This window comes from Paroedura picta, chromosome 7 (assembly GCF_049243985.1).
Source record: "Paroedura picta isolate Pp20150507F chromosome 7, Ppicta_v3.0, whole genome shotgun sequence".
In the NCBI taxonomy this organism is placed as follows: Eukaryota; Metazoa; Chordata; class Lepidosauria; order Squamata; family Gekkonidae; genus Paroedura; species Paroedura picta.
The window spans coordinates 19,806,073-19,825,189 of record NC_135375.1 but is presented as its reverse complement, the minus strand read 5'-3'; the positions used below and the strand labels follow the sequence as shown (position 1 = coordinate 19,825,189).

At 48.3% G+C, this 19,117-nt stretch overlaps 1 protein-coding gene across 1 annotated transcript; it reads right to left on the bottom strand.

Moving 5' to 3' along the window:
• Nucleotides 1-132: 132 nt before the first annotated feature.
• DNAJC21 (DnaJ heat shock protein family (Hsp40) member C21) lies at nucleotides 133-17,217 on the bottom strand. The gene is made up of 12 exons (XM_077346957.1): nucleotides 16,981-17,217; nucleotides 14,265-14,358; nucleotides 13,251-13,374; nucleotides 11,061-11,183; nucleotides 10,238-10,542; nucleotides 9,668-9,822; nucleotides 8,345-8,432; nucleotides 6,066-6,221; nucleotides 4,715-4,754; nucleotides 3,654-3,841; nucleotides 2,754-2,832; nucleotides 133-682 (listed from the first exon to the last, which is right to left on the bottom strand). The coding sequence occupies exons 1-12, from the start codon at nucleotides 17,075-17,077 to the stop codon at nucleotides 518-520; spliced, it is 1,614 nt and encodes a 537-aa protein (XP_077203072.1). The 5' UTR covers nucleotides 17,078-17,217; the 3' UTR covers nucleotides 133-517.
• Between the last annotated feature and the right edge of the window lie 1,900 nt (nucleotides 17,218-19,117).

The window sequence follows — 19,117 nt, the reverse complement described above, 5'->3', positions numbered from 1 at the left end:
GGGGGTAGGGGGACGAAGGAACCAGCAGCCCAGAAAGAAAGCAGGAAGAGTCTTAAACCCAGCGGCTGCAAGGGGGTAGAGAAATGGTTTAAACAAAGAAACAAGCTCACATAAATACTTAACACCCAACAATTCTCATGATAAGACCGCGACGTACCCTAAAATAATTTATTTCTTCATCCCTGTACATGTTACATCTTTACAAGTCTGTATACATATAAGGAAGACCCACTTGAGGAGTACCTGGCCTTTGGGGAGGGGGCGAAAAAGGGGTTTAGAACTAGCAAAGAGCCAGGTACAACGCAGCCAATGGTCAACTTGGAAAAAGGGGGGGGGGGAACCAAAACGAATACTAGGCCCAAATCCATGTGGTAAAACCTTTGTCGCCGTGCCTGTTGCTGAGGAGAGCCAGAGAATTCTTTCATCGCCAAGGCGACCAATCCTGTCTCTTTTTGCACCACTGAGGTACCTCTGTCGAGCTGCACATCAGCTTCTCCGCCATCACCTTTGCGGAGCCCTATCTGTTTTTCCGCTTTTCTTTTTTGCTTCGGCTGCTCACGGCTCCATTCGTGGCCGGCGCCTGCACGGCCTTGGCGTGGCCGGTGGCCTTCAAGTGGTCAAACAGCTTGTTCCGCGACTGGAATTCACAATGGCAGGTGACGCACCGGAGAGAAGCTTCGTTCTGGCCGCGGAAAAGCAAACAAAACAAAGCCGTTTCGCCAGTATTCGCACACAACCACCACGGGGCAGATAGTTAATTTGCAGGAGCAGTCCAAGGACTTTCCACTCACCCAGCCCCTTGTTGAAACTCAGGTGCTGCCCAGCAGAATTAGTTAAGCTAGGCAAAGCTGCGTCTAGCCTGATCTCCTCAGAAGCACGGTTGGCCCTGAACATAGGAACAGGCCAAAAATCCATCTGATCCAGCATCCCGCCTCACACAGTGGCCAACCAGTTCCTCTGGAGGGCCAACAATAGGGTACATAGGCTAGGCCTTCCCCAGATGTTGTTTCCTGGCTCTGATATCCAGAGGATTAGTGTCCCTAGTAGCCATTGCGGCATGTATCTTCCTTGAATCTATCTAATCCCCTTTTAAAACTGCCTATACCTGCGGCCATCACTCACTACATCCTTTGGCAAAAAAATTCCATATTCTAATCATGCTCTGTGTAAAGTAGCATTTCCTTTAGCCCTCCTGAACCTACTGCCCATCAGCTTCATCAGATGCCCTAGTACAGGGGTAGTCAACTTGTGGTCCTCCAGATGTTCATGGACTACAACTCCCATGAGCCCCTACCAACGTTTGCTGGCAGGGGCTTATGGGAATTGTAGTCCATGGACATCTGGAGGACCACAGGTTGACTACCCCTGGAATAGAGTTCTAAGGGGGAAAATGTCTTTGTATGACAGAGCTGTTCCACCAGTCCTTTGTTTAAGGCCCAAATAGATCAATCAAGACATGCTGGCTTCACTGCTGAAAGGGAAAGTAGGCATGGCCTTCAAAGATCTAGGATTCCAATCCCCCCCCCCTTAAATTATTTGCATTCTACTGTAAATTACAAATATGTTTTATCAATCATATGCTGGTTTCACTATGTTGTTACTCACCCTGAGCTACCCAGGAGGGCATTTTCCAAAAATAAAGATGATGATTATAATACTCTCACCAGCATCACGGTTCACTTAGGCAAAAGCTGCTTATCCGGTCTGTTGGCCATAGCGACCAGGCAGGCCCCCCAAAGGCACCATGACAGCAGCTAACCCCACTCTGGCCACGGTAAAAACCCCACCTCCAGGGCAGCCACCAAGAAGAGAGGGAAGCAGCCCCAATGGGGCAGGGTGCTTCGTTTACCCCCTCTTTCTTCACAGACAGATTGCTCTCCCCTCTGGGAACCTTGGCCCCCTTCCTCTCTTGCCCAAGCCGCTGACACCTCACGCAGAGGAGAGCGCAAGACAAGAGAGGGGAGGCCTTGCTCTCAACCCCAGCTGAACGCCAAATAGGCAAATGTTCAACGTTGGTGGGGAGAGACAAGCACATAGTTAAAAACTTGACATATATTTAAACTAGGGGCCAAGCCTGTTGCATTCAGGAATACAATGGGTGCTAGATTGGGGAGGGGTGGAAGAACTCTGTGGACAGCCTCCTCCCAGGACCTGGAAAGGATGTAGGCAGCTGTTAGGGAACTCACCAGCAGGGGCAGCTCTCACACAGCAGGAATCTGCAGCCTCCGAGCCTCAGAGGGAAGTGGAAGGAGGAGGGCATGGTCAGGGGTGGGGGATGGAAGGTGATTGGCTGGCTGCTGGACAGACAGGCAAGCCGGTTGGAGGAGGAAGCACTCAGGGGCGGGACAGCCGCCCTGAGTGGGTGAAGCGCTGAGTGGCACAAGCCATGAGACCAGGTCCTCCTCCAAGCCCTTACTGGAAATATATTATGTGGAACATCTTGTGTCTGAGCTGCCCGGGAAAATTCCTGCTTTGTTCGGTTCGAAGGCCACCGCAAACTGGAATGTTTAGGTTCGTACCCATTCCTCCTGGCCACAGTTTGCATAAACCCAGGTGTATACACTCTGCTGATGAGCACGATGCAATTTCCAAACTGGTTATGGCAGACCTGCTTTTAGAATCCAGAGATCCCTGGGAAACATCTGAGCATCTGCTACACAGTTATTTTGGGGAAAGAATGCTACTCCAGTGGGTGTTAAGTGCATCCTGTCATCCAGAACAATCACAGAGCTTTCTCAAGCCTTTCTACCTACCAAGATCTGATGCTCTGAAGAATTCCTTGCAGGTGTTTTCTTCGTCTCTTTTGCTTTCTTCCCTTTAGCTTTTGGATTGCTGAAAGGGAGGGGGGGATAAAGCCTTTTATTAATCTGCCCTTCCTGGGCTGCACACAGAAGGAAGCACTGTTTCAAAAGGAGGGATTCAAACAAGGGAAATTATGGGACCTCAAAGCAGTTCACATTGGCCAGATGTTGCTTTGATTGCTCTTTTATTATTCACGAGGCTTATTTAGCTTGAAAGCAAATCTTCAACATTTCACATGATTTGATCAACTTCGATCTTGTGTCCGCCCCCCCCCGCCCCGCCCAGTCAATCACTTTTGGTCCCAGAAGACACTTGAAGCAACGACGCTGAGGCCATCCACTGACAATACAAATTTAGCAAGAACTTTTAAACCTAACAAGCGCTGGTCTTTTTATACCCTGCTTTTCACTGCTTGAAGGAGTCCCAAAGCAGCTTACAAACACCGTTCTCTTCCTCTCCCCACGACAGACAACCTGTGAGGTTGGTGGGGCTTAAAGAGCTCTGGCAGAACTGCTCGGTGAGAACAGTTCTAAGAGAACCGTGACTCGCCCAAAGTCAACCAGATGGATACCATGGAGGAGTGGAGAATCAAACCCATTCATCCAGATTAGGGGCCACTGCTCTTCAAATGCTACTCCATGCCTGAGAATTAAGATCACAGGGAGAGGCCCTCTTGACTGTTCCATCAATCAAAGAAGATTGCCCGGTGGGTAAACAAAACAGGGCCTTCTCTATGACAGCCCCCTGATTATGGAACAACCTCCCCAAGGAGGTGTGCCTGGCCTCCTCTCTCTTGATCTTTAGGAGGCAATTGAATATCGTTTTATTTGCAGCTGCAGTTATCTACTTACACTTTTGTCTCTGTTTTCGGTTCTTCGGTGGGAGCTCCATTTTCCCCACCGCTTGCTTCTTCTGGGCTATGGCTTTTGGTGGCATCCTCTGATTCTTTAGCTGTGTTATTTTGGTTGGCACTTCTGTCCTCGCTCGCCTCCTCGGCTTGATCGCCTGTGCTTTGGTCCTCGAAGGGGACCTCCTGTGCCTGGTTGAAGAAATACAATGTACATGAAAGAAGCCTAGGAGGACAAATGACACAGTGAGCGAGCTCCAAAGTGGCTACTGGCAACTTTCTAACGTGTAAAAGCTCTGTTACAGGTGCAATTCACAGGTTCTGAAGCCTTATTGGACACCCAGCAGGACCAATCAGATTCTGGTACATCCAGGTTCAGGTACAACTCAGTTTCACAGAAAACCAAAACAGTCCTTAGAAGGCTGTCTTTGGCTTTTACCCATCAGCTTAGCAGTGTATATGGAGGCCATAACACCTGCTGAAGTACTGTTGAAAGATTTCACAGCCAGAGTCAGCCAGTTGTTGTGGCTTTTCTGGACAGTGTGTCCGTGGTCTGGTACTTTTAGCCCTGACATTTCTACAGTATGGAGTGTGTGAGCAGCTTCTGAGCATTCTATTCATTTTGGGACATGTGTAACACATCACATTTCTGTCTTAGCTGGGAGTCTCCCAGGAGACAGACTGGGACTAGGAAGTTGTGTTCCTGTATCCGGGTGAAGTTCATTAGCAAGTCCATTAATGCAGGGGTAGTCAACCTGTGGTCCTCCAGATGTTCATGGACTACAATTCCCTTGAGCCCCTGCCACCAAATGCTGGCAGGGGCTCATGGGAATTGCAGTCCATGGACATCTGGAGGACCACAGGTTGACTACCCTTGCATTAATGGACTGTAAGAGTGCTTTTTTTCCCTTTAAGTATATAAAATGTAGTTAGAAATCTGCTTGGGGACCCAACTGGGGAAAGAAAACGGGTCAGAGTTAAAAAGGGATGCGTAAGCCTCATTTGAATGCAGCTGCCTCTTCGGGAAGTTAGAAGACAGGGCAGAAAATCAGCACGATGACCTACCGTCATGGGTTTTTGTTTCTTTCTCTGTTTCTTTGACAGCCTGTAAACAAAAGAAAGTGGACTTTATTTATTTATTCATTATACTTATATAGTGCCCTCCATTGTGGCTCTAGGCTGTTTACAATGAAAAAGCCGAAAACGGCATTAAGATATTGATACTGCTCATTTTAATATTTGAGAACATTAACACTTCAGGCCATTTACAGAACAGAACTGCAGGAATAATTTCATACAGCGGACAAGGAGGAAGAGGACAAGGAGAATTATTTATTGATGACCAGTGAAGCCAACATGCGAGAGACTCGGGACAAATAAACCATGGGTCATTCAACCACAGAATCCACTGCCAGTGATGGCAGCTAGTACACATGGCCTTCCAAGAAAATCGGACAGATTCACGAAGAGGCGGTCCATCAATGGCCATTAGCCAAGATGACTAAGAAGAGCCTCCCTACCCAGAGGCAGTCAGCCTCTGAATATCAGTGTTAAGAGACAACACCATCATACAGAAGAAGAGTTGATTTTACACTCAAAGGGCTTGCCATTCACCCTACCTTCTTCTCCCCACCATAGAAATCCTGTGTGGTAGGTGGGGCTGAGAGCTCTAAGTGACTATCTCAAGATTACCCAGCTGGCTGCATGTGGAGGAGGAGTGGGAAACCAGACCTGGTTCTCCAAATTAGAGGCCACGGGTATTATTCACTACCCCATGCTAGTGCTTACACATAAACACCACCCCTTCCTTACGTGGCTCACATACCTCGCTGCTCTCTCATACAATTCATTAAAAACCTAGCCTCACTCTTAACAATCATGAGACTCAAGGTGAGAAATATTTGTTTCCCAGAGGTCTCCCAACAGAAATAGGTCTGCTGAGCCTCCTCAAGGTTGCACCCCATTGCCTTCAGGCCACACCCAATGAACTCTAAAAAAAGAGACCAGCAGAAGGAGACTTACACCAGCTCTTTCTAAAACTGTTCCAGTTTGCTGGGAAACAACCATTAACATATTTTTATCTGCCCAGCTATCAGCTCTTATTGACCACCATCCACTCTGCCAGGACATCGTCTGATTCAGCAGAGATGTTCTACTCTGAGCCCACGAAAATCGAAGTCTTACATCCTATTCCCTCTGCTAGGCCAAGTTGGACACCTCCCTCCGGCCTACAGAGTAAGGATGCCAGTCCCCAGGTCCCACCTGAGGATCCAAAATCTTCTTGGAGTATCTTTGTATCTTGGACTGGATTTACTGTGCCCAGATTCCGCTCACCAGTTCCGCCTCCCTTCTGTAATGAATTGCATAGGAATTCCAGGTCCTTTTGTAACCGACCTTTGCCTATTGTAACACGTACTTCTGCATGGGTATTTCTTCCTCCTCTTCTTCTTTTGCTTCTAATCCATTCTCGTCAGCCGCAGTGAGAGAAAACTCTTCCTCCTCTTCCTCCAGGTGCTGCCGCAACAAGGCCACCATCTCCCGGTGCTTTTTGGATTTTTCGTGGTTCTTCAAGCTGCAAAGAGTGGTCAAGACAAGACATTCGATGAGGCCAAGCTGGCCTGAGCGCTGGAATAGCCACCCCAGTTGAGCCAACGCAGGCTGCAGTTTTGCATCGACCTGCCTTGGAGAAAGCCCCACGGAAATCAAGGGTGCTTAGAACCAAGCAAGCGTGATGGGCTGGTGATAAAGGAAATTATATAAGAAGGTAAAAGGTAAAGGTATCCCCTGTGCAAGCACCGATTCATGTCTGACCCTTGGGGTGACACCCTCTAGCGTTTTCATGGCAGACTCAATATGGGGTGGTTTGCCAGTGCCTTCCCCAGTCATTACCGTTTACCCCCCAGCAAGCTGGAGACTCATTTTACCGACCTCGGAAGGATGGAAGGCCGAGTCAACCTTGAGCCGGCTGCTGGGATTGAACTCCCAGCCTCATGGGCAAAGCTTTCAGGCGGCTGCCTTACCACTCTGCGCCACAAGAGGCTCTTATATAAGAAGGACAGTCTAATAATTAAACCAAACAGAGAGAAACAGACCTATCCAATGGCAATACAATAAATATATTCATAAAAGAAAGAAAAGTGTCCTTCTTTTTAGTTTTATTATTATATATATAAGGTAAAGTATGATATGAATCAGCAGTATAATATGTTTTAGACTTAAGGTTAATAATGATTAATATACTACTTGTATTATACTTGCAGGTTTAAATTCTCAATACTTATAAAATTGGTAAATATACTGAAGACTCAGAGGTAGGGAGCTCTCTTTACTTATTGGATTTATTGTAATAATTTCTTTTGATATTGTAATAATGATTCTTATTTAATGCTCAGGACTTGTCACTGAGGAAAGAATCTCACTGAAAACGGATATTACCTGGATTCCGTTTTGACAGAAGTCCCACAGAATAAAGAAATAAGGAAAACTACAAAAAAGGACACTTTTCTTTCTTTTATAAATATATTTATTGTATTGTCATTGGATAGGTCTGTTTCTCTGTTTGATAAAGGAAATGATTACAACCTTCTAATTCAGGCTTTCTCAACCAGGGTTTCTTGACAGCCTTGGAAGGGTTTCCTGAATGGGTGTGAGTTAATTAATTTTAATGTAATTTTTAAATGTGTTAAACCTTTTTTGGGTGATATGACCATATATAGTCATCTTGACCTGCCCCCAAATGGCCACTGATGGGCCTAGAGGAGTGGGAAGGGGAGGGGCCCCAGGTAGGCGTTTGCACAGCTCTGCTTCCCAACCATTTTCTGCACGAGCATGCCACTTCTGGGGTTTCTCAATGGTAAAAAAGTTGAGAAAGGCTGTTCCAATTGCTCATACACTTATCGGAAATTGACTTTAGTTCCATACTGCAGACCAAGATCTGAACTCTCTTTCTTCCCTGTATCAAGAAATGCTGCTTGCTATATAATCTTTCGTCAGTCCTAGAGGAGATCAGGGCCTGCCTGCTCCTTAGAAGGCCAGATCCTGAAGATGAAATGCAAATACTTTGGCCACCTCATGAGAAGGAAGGATTCCCTGGAGAAGAGCTGGGAGTGATCGAGGGCAAAAGAAGAAGGGGATGACAGAGAATGAGGTGGCTGGATGGAGTCACTGAAGCAGTCAGCGCAAGCTTAAATGGACTCCGGGGAATGGTAGAGGGCAGGAAGGCCTGGAGGATCATTGTCCATGGGGTTGCGATGGGTCGGACACGACTTCGCACCTAACAACAACATAGAATCTTTGACCTACAGTGGCATACCGAACAGCTGCAATAGAAATAAGCTAAAGAATTATGCTCAAAGCAGCCTGCAGCTAGCCCTGGCATATTTAGGCTAAGATGCTGGGTCTCTTTCACTTTACATCCTTGATGGAACAATGCGGGCTACAGGCGCCAGAGGTAGAGAGTTGTAAAGGAATAAGTTCTCTTTAGTACAAGCTTGAAGGCACAGGTTTTCGTGATACAAGTCCGTGTGACTTCTATTTTTGCTGCAGCAAATTTTTCCTTTTTAATTAAAAGGTTTCCCAGTTTGGCATGATTTTTGGGTCACTCACGCTACGCAAAGGGCCAACAAGCATGGACAGAAATGGGAGCAAAGCAATCGGATAATAAGGCCAGTTTTTTTAGGGGAGGATGAGACTCACGCTTTTTCGGTCTTGAAGGATTTGTCGCAAGCAGCGCAGTACAGATCATCGTAATATTCGGCATCCTCTGCCTCGTCAGCTTGCTTGTCTGGAAAACAACCCAGGAAAGGTTCTCATGCAACCCAGGAAAGGTTCTCAGGCATCCAATAGAATTCATGTTAACTCAAAAGGAAGTCCCATCATGCATGACAGAGAGGGCAGTGTGAGGGTGAGACTGTCAGATTAAAACACTGCAAAACCAGGTTCTAATACTGCTTCTCACCAGGTGACCTTGGGCCAGTTACTCTTTCTCAGCTCTTTCTCACAGGGTTGTTGTGAATGTAAAAGGGAAGCCATTCTGAGCTGCTCAGAAGAAGAGAGGGATGAACATTTTATACTTAGAGGGGGCTTACTCACAAGCTACAAACTTAGCCTGCACACCTGTGGAGTTACTTATGAGTAAACTACAATGAATTAACAAGAATCAGCCTGGAATTCTATGGTTAGCTAATCCCAGAAAGAATTTTTATTGGCCCAAAGTACTGTATGCTGCAGTGTAAAAAAAAAAGAGAAGGGACTGAAAAATATGCAATACTTCCCATTAATCCTAAAGTTACTGTACTGCTTGTATAAACATATAATTGTGCCAGAAGCTAAAGTATCATTAATATATCTAATTCTCAACAGGGTCCCAATCTGTGGAAACTTTAAATCCAGAGACTGGGGCCATGGACAGACCAGATAGAGCCATCTGCAAATCTAACAAAAGTCCCAGATTTGCAGAAAAATATGGAACATAGTTGGAAATACACTAGGGAGGGTAACCTCCTAGAAATAATAGTAGTGCCTATAGCTTTAAGAAATTAATGCCCTCAGTGATGTTACTAGGCAACCACAACAGTACTGTTAGCCTTCAGGTCTTGGTTTCTGTCAGTAAAAGGCAGCAATGAGGGGTAAACTCCCTTTCTAGGCCTATTTTGGCCACTGAGGAAGGACTCATTGGGGCCAAGTCTGACAGCAATCACTAGGTGACGTCTGACCACATTTCTATGACTCACACAGGCTTGGCTGTTTGTTGCTCTTCAATAGCCACGCCATGAAAGCCAGTGTAGAGTAATAGCTACAATTTCAGATTAGTAAACGGAAAACCCAAGTTCTAATCCCCACTCTGCTGTGGAAGTTCACTGGGTGATTTCAAGCCAATCACCAACTGTCAACCTCGCAGGGATGTTGTGAGGATAAAATGGTGGAGAGAAGAATGATGCAAGCTACTTCGGGTCCCCACAGGGGACAAAGGTGAGGTATCAACAAATTAAATAATAAATTTAGCTGAAGATGGGGTACCTTCTTGTCCTTCTTTCAGCTCTTGAGAGTCTCCATCCTCCTCGCTGTCCGACCCATCGCCAAACTCCTTTTCGTACTGGGCTTCCATCTGCTGCAGCTCTCTCTCGAGATCCGACATGGTGATCCAGCTCTGCTCCTTATATTGCTCCGCCAGCCTTTGAAGAGCAGAGCAAACAGAAAAGAGTATCCTGTTTTTTTTTAGCACAAAATTACAACCTTTCAGCACCGCAACATACAGTGACACTCAACTATTGGCTGCCAGGATGCACAAAATCGCAAACAACCATCACAGTCCCTACCATGTGGCAGAACAGCACAACAGCTCCATACAAGCTGCAGTGAAGGTACATACAATCGATGTACAGGGCATGGTTTATTTGGCATGTTAGTTGAGTTTTTCTCACATTACGTTAAGCCCCATATTTATCCGTTCTCCAGTTATTTCTGGAGAGCACATGTTGGCTTTCCCTGACCAAGAGAATGTGAGTTCAAAACAATGCATGGACAGGGCTTCTGTGTGCCTTGCCTTGGGGAGGGGAGGGGAGAGAATCTACCACATGTTTTTCATACTTGGCTTGCTTGAGCTTCTGCTGCCTGCGCAGCTCCTCCACTTTCTTAGCCTTCTCTGCATTCTGTTCTTCCAGAAGCTTCCGGTGGGCTTGGACCCGCCTGTCCCGCTTCCGGACGAAGGCCACCAGTTCCCGGACCAGCTCATTCCTTTCCTTCCTGGCTTTGTCACGGGTTTTCTTGTTCTCCTTCTCCATCGCCCTCTTCTCCCAGCGGTTTGAGGCCTGCCGGGTGTCGTATTCTTCCTTCCAGGAAAAATTCTTCCGCGTGCAAAAGCTCTGCCAGTAAGCGTAGAAGCAGTGGACTACCTGGTCAGAAGGAAGAAAAGCATGAAAAGAAACAAGCCAATACAAAGGAGGCGGCACGATGCAGAGGTTACAGCATCTGTCTAGGCCAGAAGGGGCCAAACTGTGGTTCTCCAGATGTCCATGGACTACAATTCCCATGATACCCTGCCAGCATGATGCTGGCAGGGGCTTATGGGAATAGTAGTCATAGAATCATAGCCAAACATGCAAAGGAGCTGGCTATATCCCACACCAATCTATCCAGTCTGACCCTTTTCATTAAATGTATAACCATTTTAGTTGGATGGGTGAATTCAGGACATAAACAGTTTCGTTTTTACTTTCCAAAACTGACATCTGCCTTTCCATCCTCACAGCAGGGCCACCGGGGCGGCTGACAAATATAATAAAGACATACATAAATGAGTATGTTCTAATAAGCCCTGCTGGGAGAAAGGAGATCTTTAGCAGAATCCGCTGGGAAACTGAACTACGCCCCAATCCTTGAAAAATGTCCAGAAACTCCATTTGAGACTTACTGTGTCATAGTCACTCTGAGAATCTCCAAAACTTGGGAATTCTTCCGCGTCTTCCTCAGGCATGGATCCCATCTCTTCTTTGGCGATCGTTTCAAAGATGTGGCGATACACTGCATAGAAACCCTAAAGCCAAAGTGTTAGTTTACCTACAGAGAAAACATGGTGCCGATTACGCAAGGAGAGGGAGAGTGCTGTTTAGTGGTTACAGTGGACGGAAATGGATCTGGAAGATCCAGGTTGATATCCAGCCATGGAAGCTTGCCGGGTGATCTTGGGCCGCCGCAGGCAACCTGGCAACCCCAGAGAAGGGGCCAAGCGACCCCAAATGGCGTTGCGACCCCAAGGTTGAGAACCACTGCACTAAAGGCTCCTATTCAGCAATGCACAGAATGTGTGACTCCGTGGCACATCTATGGATACTGCAGTGGGAAATACTAATTTGTACTTTGCTGCATTCAAATCGTGCCTTTCTTTCACAAGAGATCCCCAAAGGGCTTATGTGGGAGTCTCTGGTCTCCTCTACAGGCAGGGATGAGAATTGGTAGCCAGTTCTGAGTAATAAGTGCCTTGGGTCTCAACGGAAGGAATGACAATTGAGTTTTGCTCATGCCTGGGCCAAGGGGAGGGCAAAGGGGAGTCCAGGAACAAGGTTTCCTCCAGATCCAAGTCACCTGGAGGCCCCACAGAGCTTCCCTGGGCATGCCACATAGAAAGTGGCTTGTTTGCTTGAAATACCTGCAGTCAATTCCTCTGCAATCCTCCTGGCTCTTCAGTTGTAATACATCCCAACCTCGATAGCCCAGGCAAGCCCACTCCCATTAGAAGAAGAAGAGTTGGTTCTTATATGCCACTTTTCTCTACCCAAAGGAGTCTCAAAGCGGCTTCCAATCGCCTTCCCTTTCCTCTCCCCACAACAGACACCCTGCGAGGTGGGTGAGGCTGAGAGAGCCCTGATATTACTGAAGAAGAAGAAGAGTTGGTTCTTATATGCCACTTTTCTCTACCCAAAGGAGTCTCAAAGCGGCTCCCATTCGCCTTCCCTTTCCTCTCCCCACAACAGACACCCTGTGAGGGAGGTGAGACTGAGAGAGCCCTGATATTACTGAAGAAGAAGAGTTGGTTCTTATATGCCGCTTTTCTCTACCCAAAGGAGTCTCAAAGCGGCTTCCAATCGCCTTCCCTTTCCTCTCCCTACAACAGACACCCTGTGAGGTGGGTGAGGCTGAGAGAGCTCTGATATCACTGCCCGGTCAGGACAGTTTTATCAGTGCCGTGGCGAGCCCAAGGTCACCCAGCTGGTTGCATGTGGGGGAGTGCAGAACCAAACCTGGCATGCCAGATTAGAAGTCCGCACTCCTAACCGCTACACCAAACTGGCTATCTTGGAAGCTAGGCAGGGAAGACCTCCAAGGATTCGGGTGGAATTTGTAGGTGATTACGTGGAGCTAGGCAATGTCCAACCACTTCTGTGGGGCCTGCAAAAGGGAGCTCCTCCATCAGGCATTTGGTTGAGGTTGACCTGAACCACCACTTCCCATGGGCCCTCCCCCTGAGCCTCCCTCCTATGGCACTCACTAAAGTTCCGCCCAACCCACTGGGCTATTGGTATGCATTCATTTAATGTTCTCCGTATTATTCTATTGTTCTACTATGTTGCTTCCCGTTATCACTGTATTATTGTTAAACTGAGCTATTTGTATTGTTTCTCTTTCATGTGAACCGCTCTGAGCCTTCGGGGAGGGCGGTATATAAATAAAATAAATGTCCCTTGCCTGGCTGCCAGACAGTCCTTGCACTTCCTGGCTACACCACACACACCATTCAATAAATAAATAGTTGTACTATGCGTCAAAAATCAGGAGCGCACAGGATGATCCACAAAGGACCAGTGTGAGAAGCAACTTGCAAACAAGCCTCTACAAGTTACTAGTCCACAATACTTTCCCATTAGCCTCTGCCCATACATGCAGCCTTCTGGGGACAAGCTGACTGCATCAAGCCTCTAGCTGGTCGTCCCCCCAATCAGTTCTGACAGTCACCTGGAGGCATATTTTATTCACCCCTGGTGAGCTACTCTCAACACAGCTCTTGACGATTGGGATGGGGGAGGAGAGCCTTCTTCTATGTGAACTCTACTGCCACAGGACTTTGGCTCCTTTTTCTTGCTTTCGGAGGGGGGCTCCGATTTACCTTTTCGTCATCCCCATAGCCGGCGTAGCAGGTGACAGTGAAGAAGCGCAGGATATCCAAGCTGTCATCCTGATATTCCCCATCAACCCCGCCTTTCAAGAGAGCTTCTCTGTGATTGTCGTACCTAAGAAGGGACAGAAAAATAAGACAACACAGCCTGGGATTCTGGGGGCTTTTCAGCAAGCAGAGAAAAACAGCCAGCTGTCTCTGAATCCTCAAATATCAGCAATGCATTCCTAAACAGAGTTGCCCCCTTCTAAAGTTAACAGTCTTAGAATGGTGTCACTCAGTTTAGGACTGCGCAGCAGGTCCCGTTAATTGGCCTCTGTCACGCTGTCATCCCCACTCAAGTCAATGGGGCTACTTCAGGGTAAACAGCAAACAAACATGAAGATGAATTTTGGAAGAAAAAAATTCAAGGCCAGAAGTCTGAATCTGTTAGAGATCACAGGCCTTACCCTCCTTGGTGTTAAGGAGTGGGGAGGAAAGGAAACGAAAGGCAGTATTCATTTCTCAGTGGCCATCTAATTATCTACGAATGGGGCACCTTCAAGCTAGACTCCTGCAATGTGCTCTTTGCGGGGCTGCCTTTGAAGGCAGTCCAATGAATGCAGTCCAAGAAATGCAATCCTAAAGGATCATCATTAGAGCCGGATAGTTATGACCGATGCTGGAGGCCCTGATCCACGTGCACTTCACCTTCTGAAGTGAAACAGGGCCAAATCCGAATCCTTTACCAGCATATAAAACTACATCACAAAATAGCTCACAAAGTATTCAGCAGACGCCTGCCCCCAAAACAGCACTGGGGGGTGGGGGGTGAGCAGTCAAAACCTGCCCTCTCTTTTTCCATGAGGGGAAATGCCTTCCATTTGCAGAAAACCAAACCAGATTTCAGCCTGCAGCTGTGCCTACAAGCTTCCCCAGGGTCTTTGCGTTTCATTTGGGAGGCTTCTGCCTTAATGACTGGCAGGCCAAGGGACCCTGTTCAACAGCAGGCCGCTAGAAGCTTACCAGGCCCTTTCTTGAGGATCGCTCAGGACGTCGTACGCCGCTTGGATCAGCTTGAACTGCTCTGCTGCCTCCTCCGCATTCTCTAGGTTCTTGTCTGCAAAGACACAACAACAGAAACACACACCCCGGGTTCAGTGCAACACTGTTTATTTATTTCTTCCACGTCTCGTGAGGCATGCGTGTAATACAGCCAGGGGATCCTAAGATTGGCTGGCTGCCCAGCAAGGGACGTTTGAAGGTGCTTTGCCACTGCCTGTCCTCATGTCACGACCCTGCTATTCCTTGGAGGTTGCCCTTCCAAATGCTGGCCAGAGCTGACCCTGTTTAGCTTCCAAGATAGGACAAGACCAGGTTGGGTAAGCATGGCACCGAGTGACTTGGCACCACTAGGGGGGGAGAAGGTGATACCCACCAGCATAGCCCAAAGATGTGTCCAGCCAGGGCCTAGGAGACCCAGGTTCAAAACTCCAGTCGGTCACAAAACTCACCAGGCCTGGTATCTGAAGGAGTGTGCATATATACCTGGAATAAAACTTTGTTGGTCTTAAAGGTGCCCCTGGACTCAAACTTTGCCCTGCTGCTTCAGACCATCACTTTGGACCTGTCCTCAGAGAAGGACACCGTGGGATTCTCCAGTATCCAAGGGAATAACAAGAAATATTTGCTGGCTGAGGATTCTGCTATTATAGGGTTTAAACTACAAGTACAACGAAATAGGCTAGATATCAGGAAAATAAAATTCACAGTCAGAGTAGTTCAGCAGTGGAATAGGCTGCCTAAGGAGGTGGTGAGCTCCCCCTCACTGGCAGTCTTCAAGCAAAGGTTGGATACACACTTTCCTTGGATGCTTTAGGATGCTTAGGGCTGATCCTGCGTTGAGCAGGGGGTTGGACTAGATGGCCTGCATGGCCCCTTCCAACTCTATGATTCTATGATCCTATTAATACCTAGCAGGACCAGAACTAGCCAGAACATATTAATTTTTTCACCCCCCTCCCAGTTGAAATTATATTGTATTTGTGTACATCTGTACAATTGACTTCTGCCGGACATTTAATAGATCAAAATGCATTAAGTGAAGGTCAAAAAAATTATTTGACATTATTGGTGTATGCACTTGCATGTTTTATGCGTGCCAAATGGACATTATTTTACAGCACTTCAGTAAATATTTGCGCTCCTATCATAAACAGTTTATTTTTTTTATCTTATCCATAACCTTTCTGGTTCTGACCTGTATTTCAAGTTGGGTTTTTGTTTCCCTTTTTGTTACTTGTTGTCAACAGGGCTACCCACCTCAATCCGCCTTGGCACAGGCACTCTCTCAGCCCAGTCTACCTCACTGGGTTGTTGTGATCGTAGAAGACAGAACAAGGGGCTTATAGCCAGCCAGGTTTTCCACTCCATCTTGCTTAATCCTTCTCCTTACTCCCATTCCCATTCTTCATGAACCTCTGATTTCCAGCGCAGCCTTTCTGATGGTCAAATGTCGTTTCTCTCACTTTTAACCAGCAGAAGAGCTGGCTGGATCTGGCCCTGTGCTCGTTGCCTGGAATATCCTGGAGCAAGGGCAGGATAAAACCATCTCAGCAGGCATGAAGAGAAACAGCACCAGAGCTTCACAGGGGACTGCAACCAACTGCTGTGTCGGACCTGACAATGAACACCTTTAGATGGCAGTCAAATGTGCTCATCAGAACCACCGTGCACCTGCTCCAAGTAATCTCGATACATCCCTCGCTTGCCAGCAACACCTATTATGACTGACTGAAGCAATTCACTCCCCAGGTATGTGGACACCCTTCCTGACTCTGGAGGAAGCCATGGGTGTTCAATACGCAGCATCCTGTGCCCCATTTAAAATGTTTATAACTTTTTAAGGAATCCACAGCTACGAAGCCTATGGCCCTCCCGCTTTCCAAAACAAGCCTCCCTCCCCACGTTCCTCTAAGCAGAAATCAAAAGTTCTGGACGGCTTAGTGGCACTTTGTGTAACCTTGTGGGATACACTATATGGACCTTAGGGCTGATCCTGCATTGAGCAGGGGGTTGGACTAGATGGCCTGTATGGCCCCTTCCAACTCTATGATTCTATGACCTTCTCTGACAGGTCCTCAAGTCAAAGTGACAGCTGCATTTGGGGTTGCGAAAGAACAGGATGAAGCCAATGTACATCCCAAAGCATGAAAAGCCACCTTTCCGAGGGGTCAAGCAATTCATTCCCGTGACCCCTTCCTCAGACTTTGAGGGATTTAATGGGGTGGGGGGGCACCTCTAATTGGCTGTTAACGATCTCTCTCTGTTGTCCCAAATTAAGAAGCGTCCATAGAAAGGAATGAGAGGCTCTATAATTAAGGAGGAAAAGGATTAAGAGAGACTCAAAAACAACTCCAGAAAGAGAAAAGAAAGACATCCCCCCCCTCCACGCCATCTCCCCTCGACGCCTAGGGTTGCCAACTCCAGGTCTGGAAATACCTGAAGGTTTGAGGAGAGGGGCCTCGCATAGGCCCACCTTCCAAAGCAGCCATTTTCTCCAGGAGCAGCGGAGCAAACGTTTCAGATAAATGAACAATCATTTAACTCTAGCCGGGGAGTCAGCGGTCATTCCAGGCGATCTCCCGCTCCCCACCCTCCGGGAGGTTGGCACCGCGACCCTCGCCCCCGCAGAGCCCGACCAAAGGAGCTCTTCCTGGGTGCGGCGCGGCGGGGCTCCTACCTGGGTGCCAGCGCAGGGCCAGCCTCCGGTAGGCTCGCTTCAGCTCTTCGTCGCCCGCGTCGCGTTTCACGCCCAGCACTTCGTAGTGGCACCGCATCCTCGGAGCCCGCCGCCCGCGCCCGCGTGGAGGTCCGCAGGGGAAGGAGGCGGCCAGCCAGGCCGGAAGGAGCCGGCCAGGCGCCCAGGCCACGCCCACCACCACCCGGCAGGGGCGGCGCGGGACGTTGGGCCGCGGGGAATCCCGCCGACGTCATAGAAGGCTGGCGGGGCCGACGTTCCAGAGCGCCGCCGCGGCCTTTGAGGGCCTGGAACGCCGGGGACGCGAACGTTCGGAGGGGGCGGGGAGCCCTCAGCAGGGGGCTTCCCCGAAGCCCGGCCCGCACGGGAATGACCACACGGATGCCTCGGAACCAAGGCCCGGGAGGGGAGGCGGAGGGACCGCGGCATGTTCAGCCTGGAGCATGGAGGCTGGGGGGGGGGGGGGCACAGGGAGATTCTCTTGAAGGATCTGAAAGGGGGTCGCTTGGACGAGGGCAGGGTGCGGTTCCTGTTGGCAGCAGAGGAATAGACCCGCAGGAACGGGTTTCAACTAGGTGTAGAAAGGTACAGGCTAGATATTGGGAGTGGGGGAGGGTGAATTCAGTCATAGTTCAGCAGTGAAATCGGCTGCCTAAGGAGGTAGGGGAGCTCCCCCTCACTGGCAGACCTTCAGCAGCTGCTGGACAGAGACATCTTGGATGCTTGAGGCTGATCGTGCCCTGAGCAGGGAGGGTGGTCTAGAAATTTCAGGGGAAGTCAACCTGTGGTCCTCCAGATGTCCATGGACTACAATTCCCACGAGCCCCTGCCAGCGGTTGCTAGCAGGGCTCATGGGAATTGTAGTCCATGGACATCTGGAGGACCACAGGTTGACTACCCCTGGACTAGACGGCCTGGATGGCCCCTTCCAACTCTAGGATTCTTACCCTGGATGCTTGAGGCTGATCCTGCATTGAGCAGGGAGGGTGGACTAGATGGCCTGGATGACCCCTTCCCACTCTAGGATTCTGTACTGTGGAAAGGTCAAGTCACAGATGACTTCCAGCACCCTGCACAGGCCAGCACAGCTGCACAGGCCAGCAGAAATCAGAGGTAGTTTGGCTGTAACCAGCCCTGAGAGTCCTTGAAAGTCACCCATCCAAGGAGAAACCTGCTAAATCTCCAAGCCCTGGGCCATCCTCCGTGTCAAGATACAGCCACTATTCCCTGTATTTGCAGATAGGCACAAATCTAGGTATGTTAAATTGGCCCCTAATGAGACCAGTAGCCTGTTCTGCTTGCAAGATAAGAGCTGTTCTGCCAGGCTTGTGATTGAAGCCTGTAGATTATCTCACCCGTTTATACCGACTTAAGACATTCTTGTAACTCGCAGTTCCGCATCACCTGGAAATAGGAGATGCCGCTGATTGCATTGGTGCCATTCGTTTTACATTATTATAATTCTATTTTTCCGTTTTATATTACTTATATTAAATTGCATGAGTTTTTAAATCTGGGAGCTGCCCTGAGCTGTTAGGGAAGGGCAGCATACAGATACAGTAAATAAATCATAAATTAGGATGACACTAGGAACCAGTGAGGTACCTCTGCTATTTCACAATTTGTTTGCTGCAAAGATCCTACATTAGAAGCCACTGCAGAACACCCACCAGGGAGAGAGTCAGTCAGTGGGCTGGTTCCACAGGGTAGGGAGGCAGCATGGCACCTAGTGGGGCAAACACAACTCCTCATCAGACAAACTTCCCCAATCGTTAGGAATGGAGCGTTCCTTTTGTACATGTTTCTCATCATTAAAACTGTTGGTGTCACTGGCAGAGATTGGGAATATTCTCAACACCGAATAGGGCAGGGGTAATCAAACTGCGGCCCTCCAGATGTCCGTGGACTACAATTCCCAGGAGCCCCTGCCAGCGAATGCTGGCAGGGGCTTCTGGGAATTGTAGTCCATGGACATCTGGAGGGCCGCAGTTTGACTACCCCTGGAATAGGGCTTCTAATTTTAATTAGATACAGACCTTTAATTTGGCTGGGGCACAACTGGTATAGAGTTTATTATGAACAGATTGCTTTTTTATAATCGACAAAAACAATAAAAATG

Excerpts from the sequence above, each read along its gene's own strand:
- DNAJC21 (XM_077346957.1), bottom strand. The coding sequence starts at position 17,077 with ATGCGGTGCCACTACGAAGTGCTGGGCGTGAAACGCGACGCGGGCGAC. Across the intron at positions 3,842-4,714 it reads AGAAACAAAAACCCATGACG|GCACAGGAGGTCCCCTTCGA; the intron begins GTAGGTCATCGT and ends TTCTTCAACCAG. Across the intron at positions 683-2,753 it reads CTTCAGAGCATCAGATCTTG|AACGAAGCTTCTCTCCGGTG; the intron begins GTAGGTAGAAAG and ends TTCCGCGGCCAG.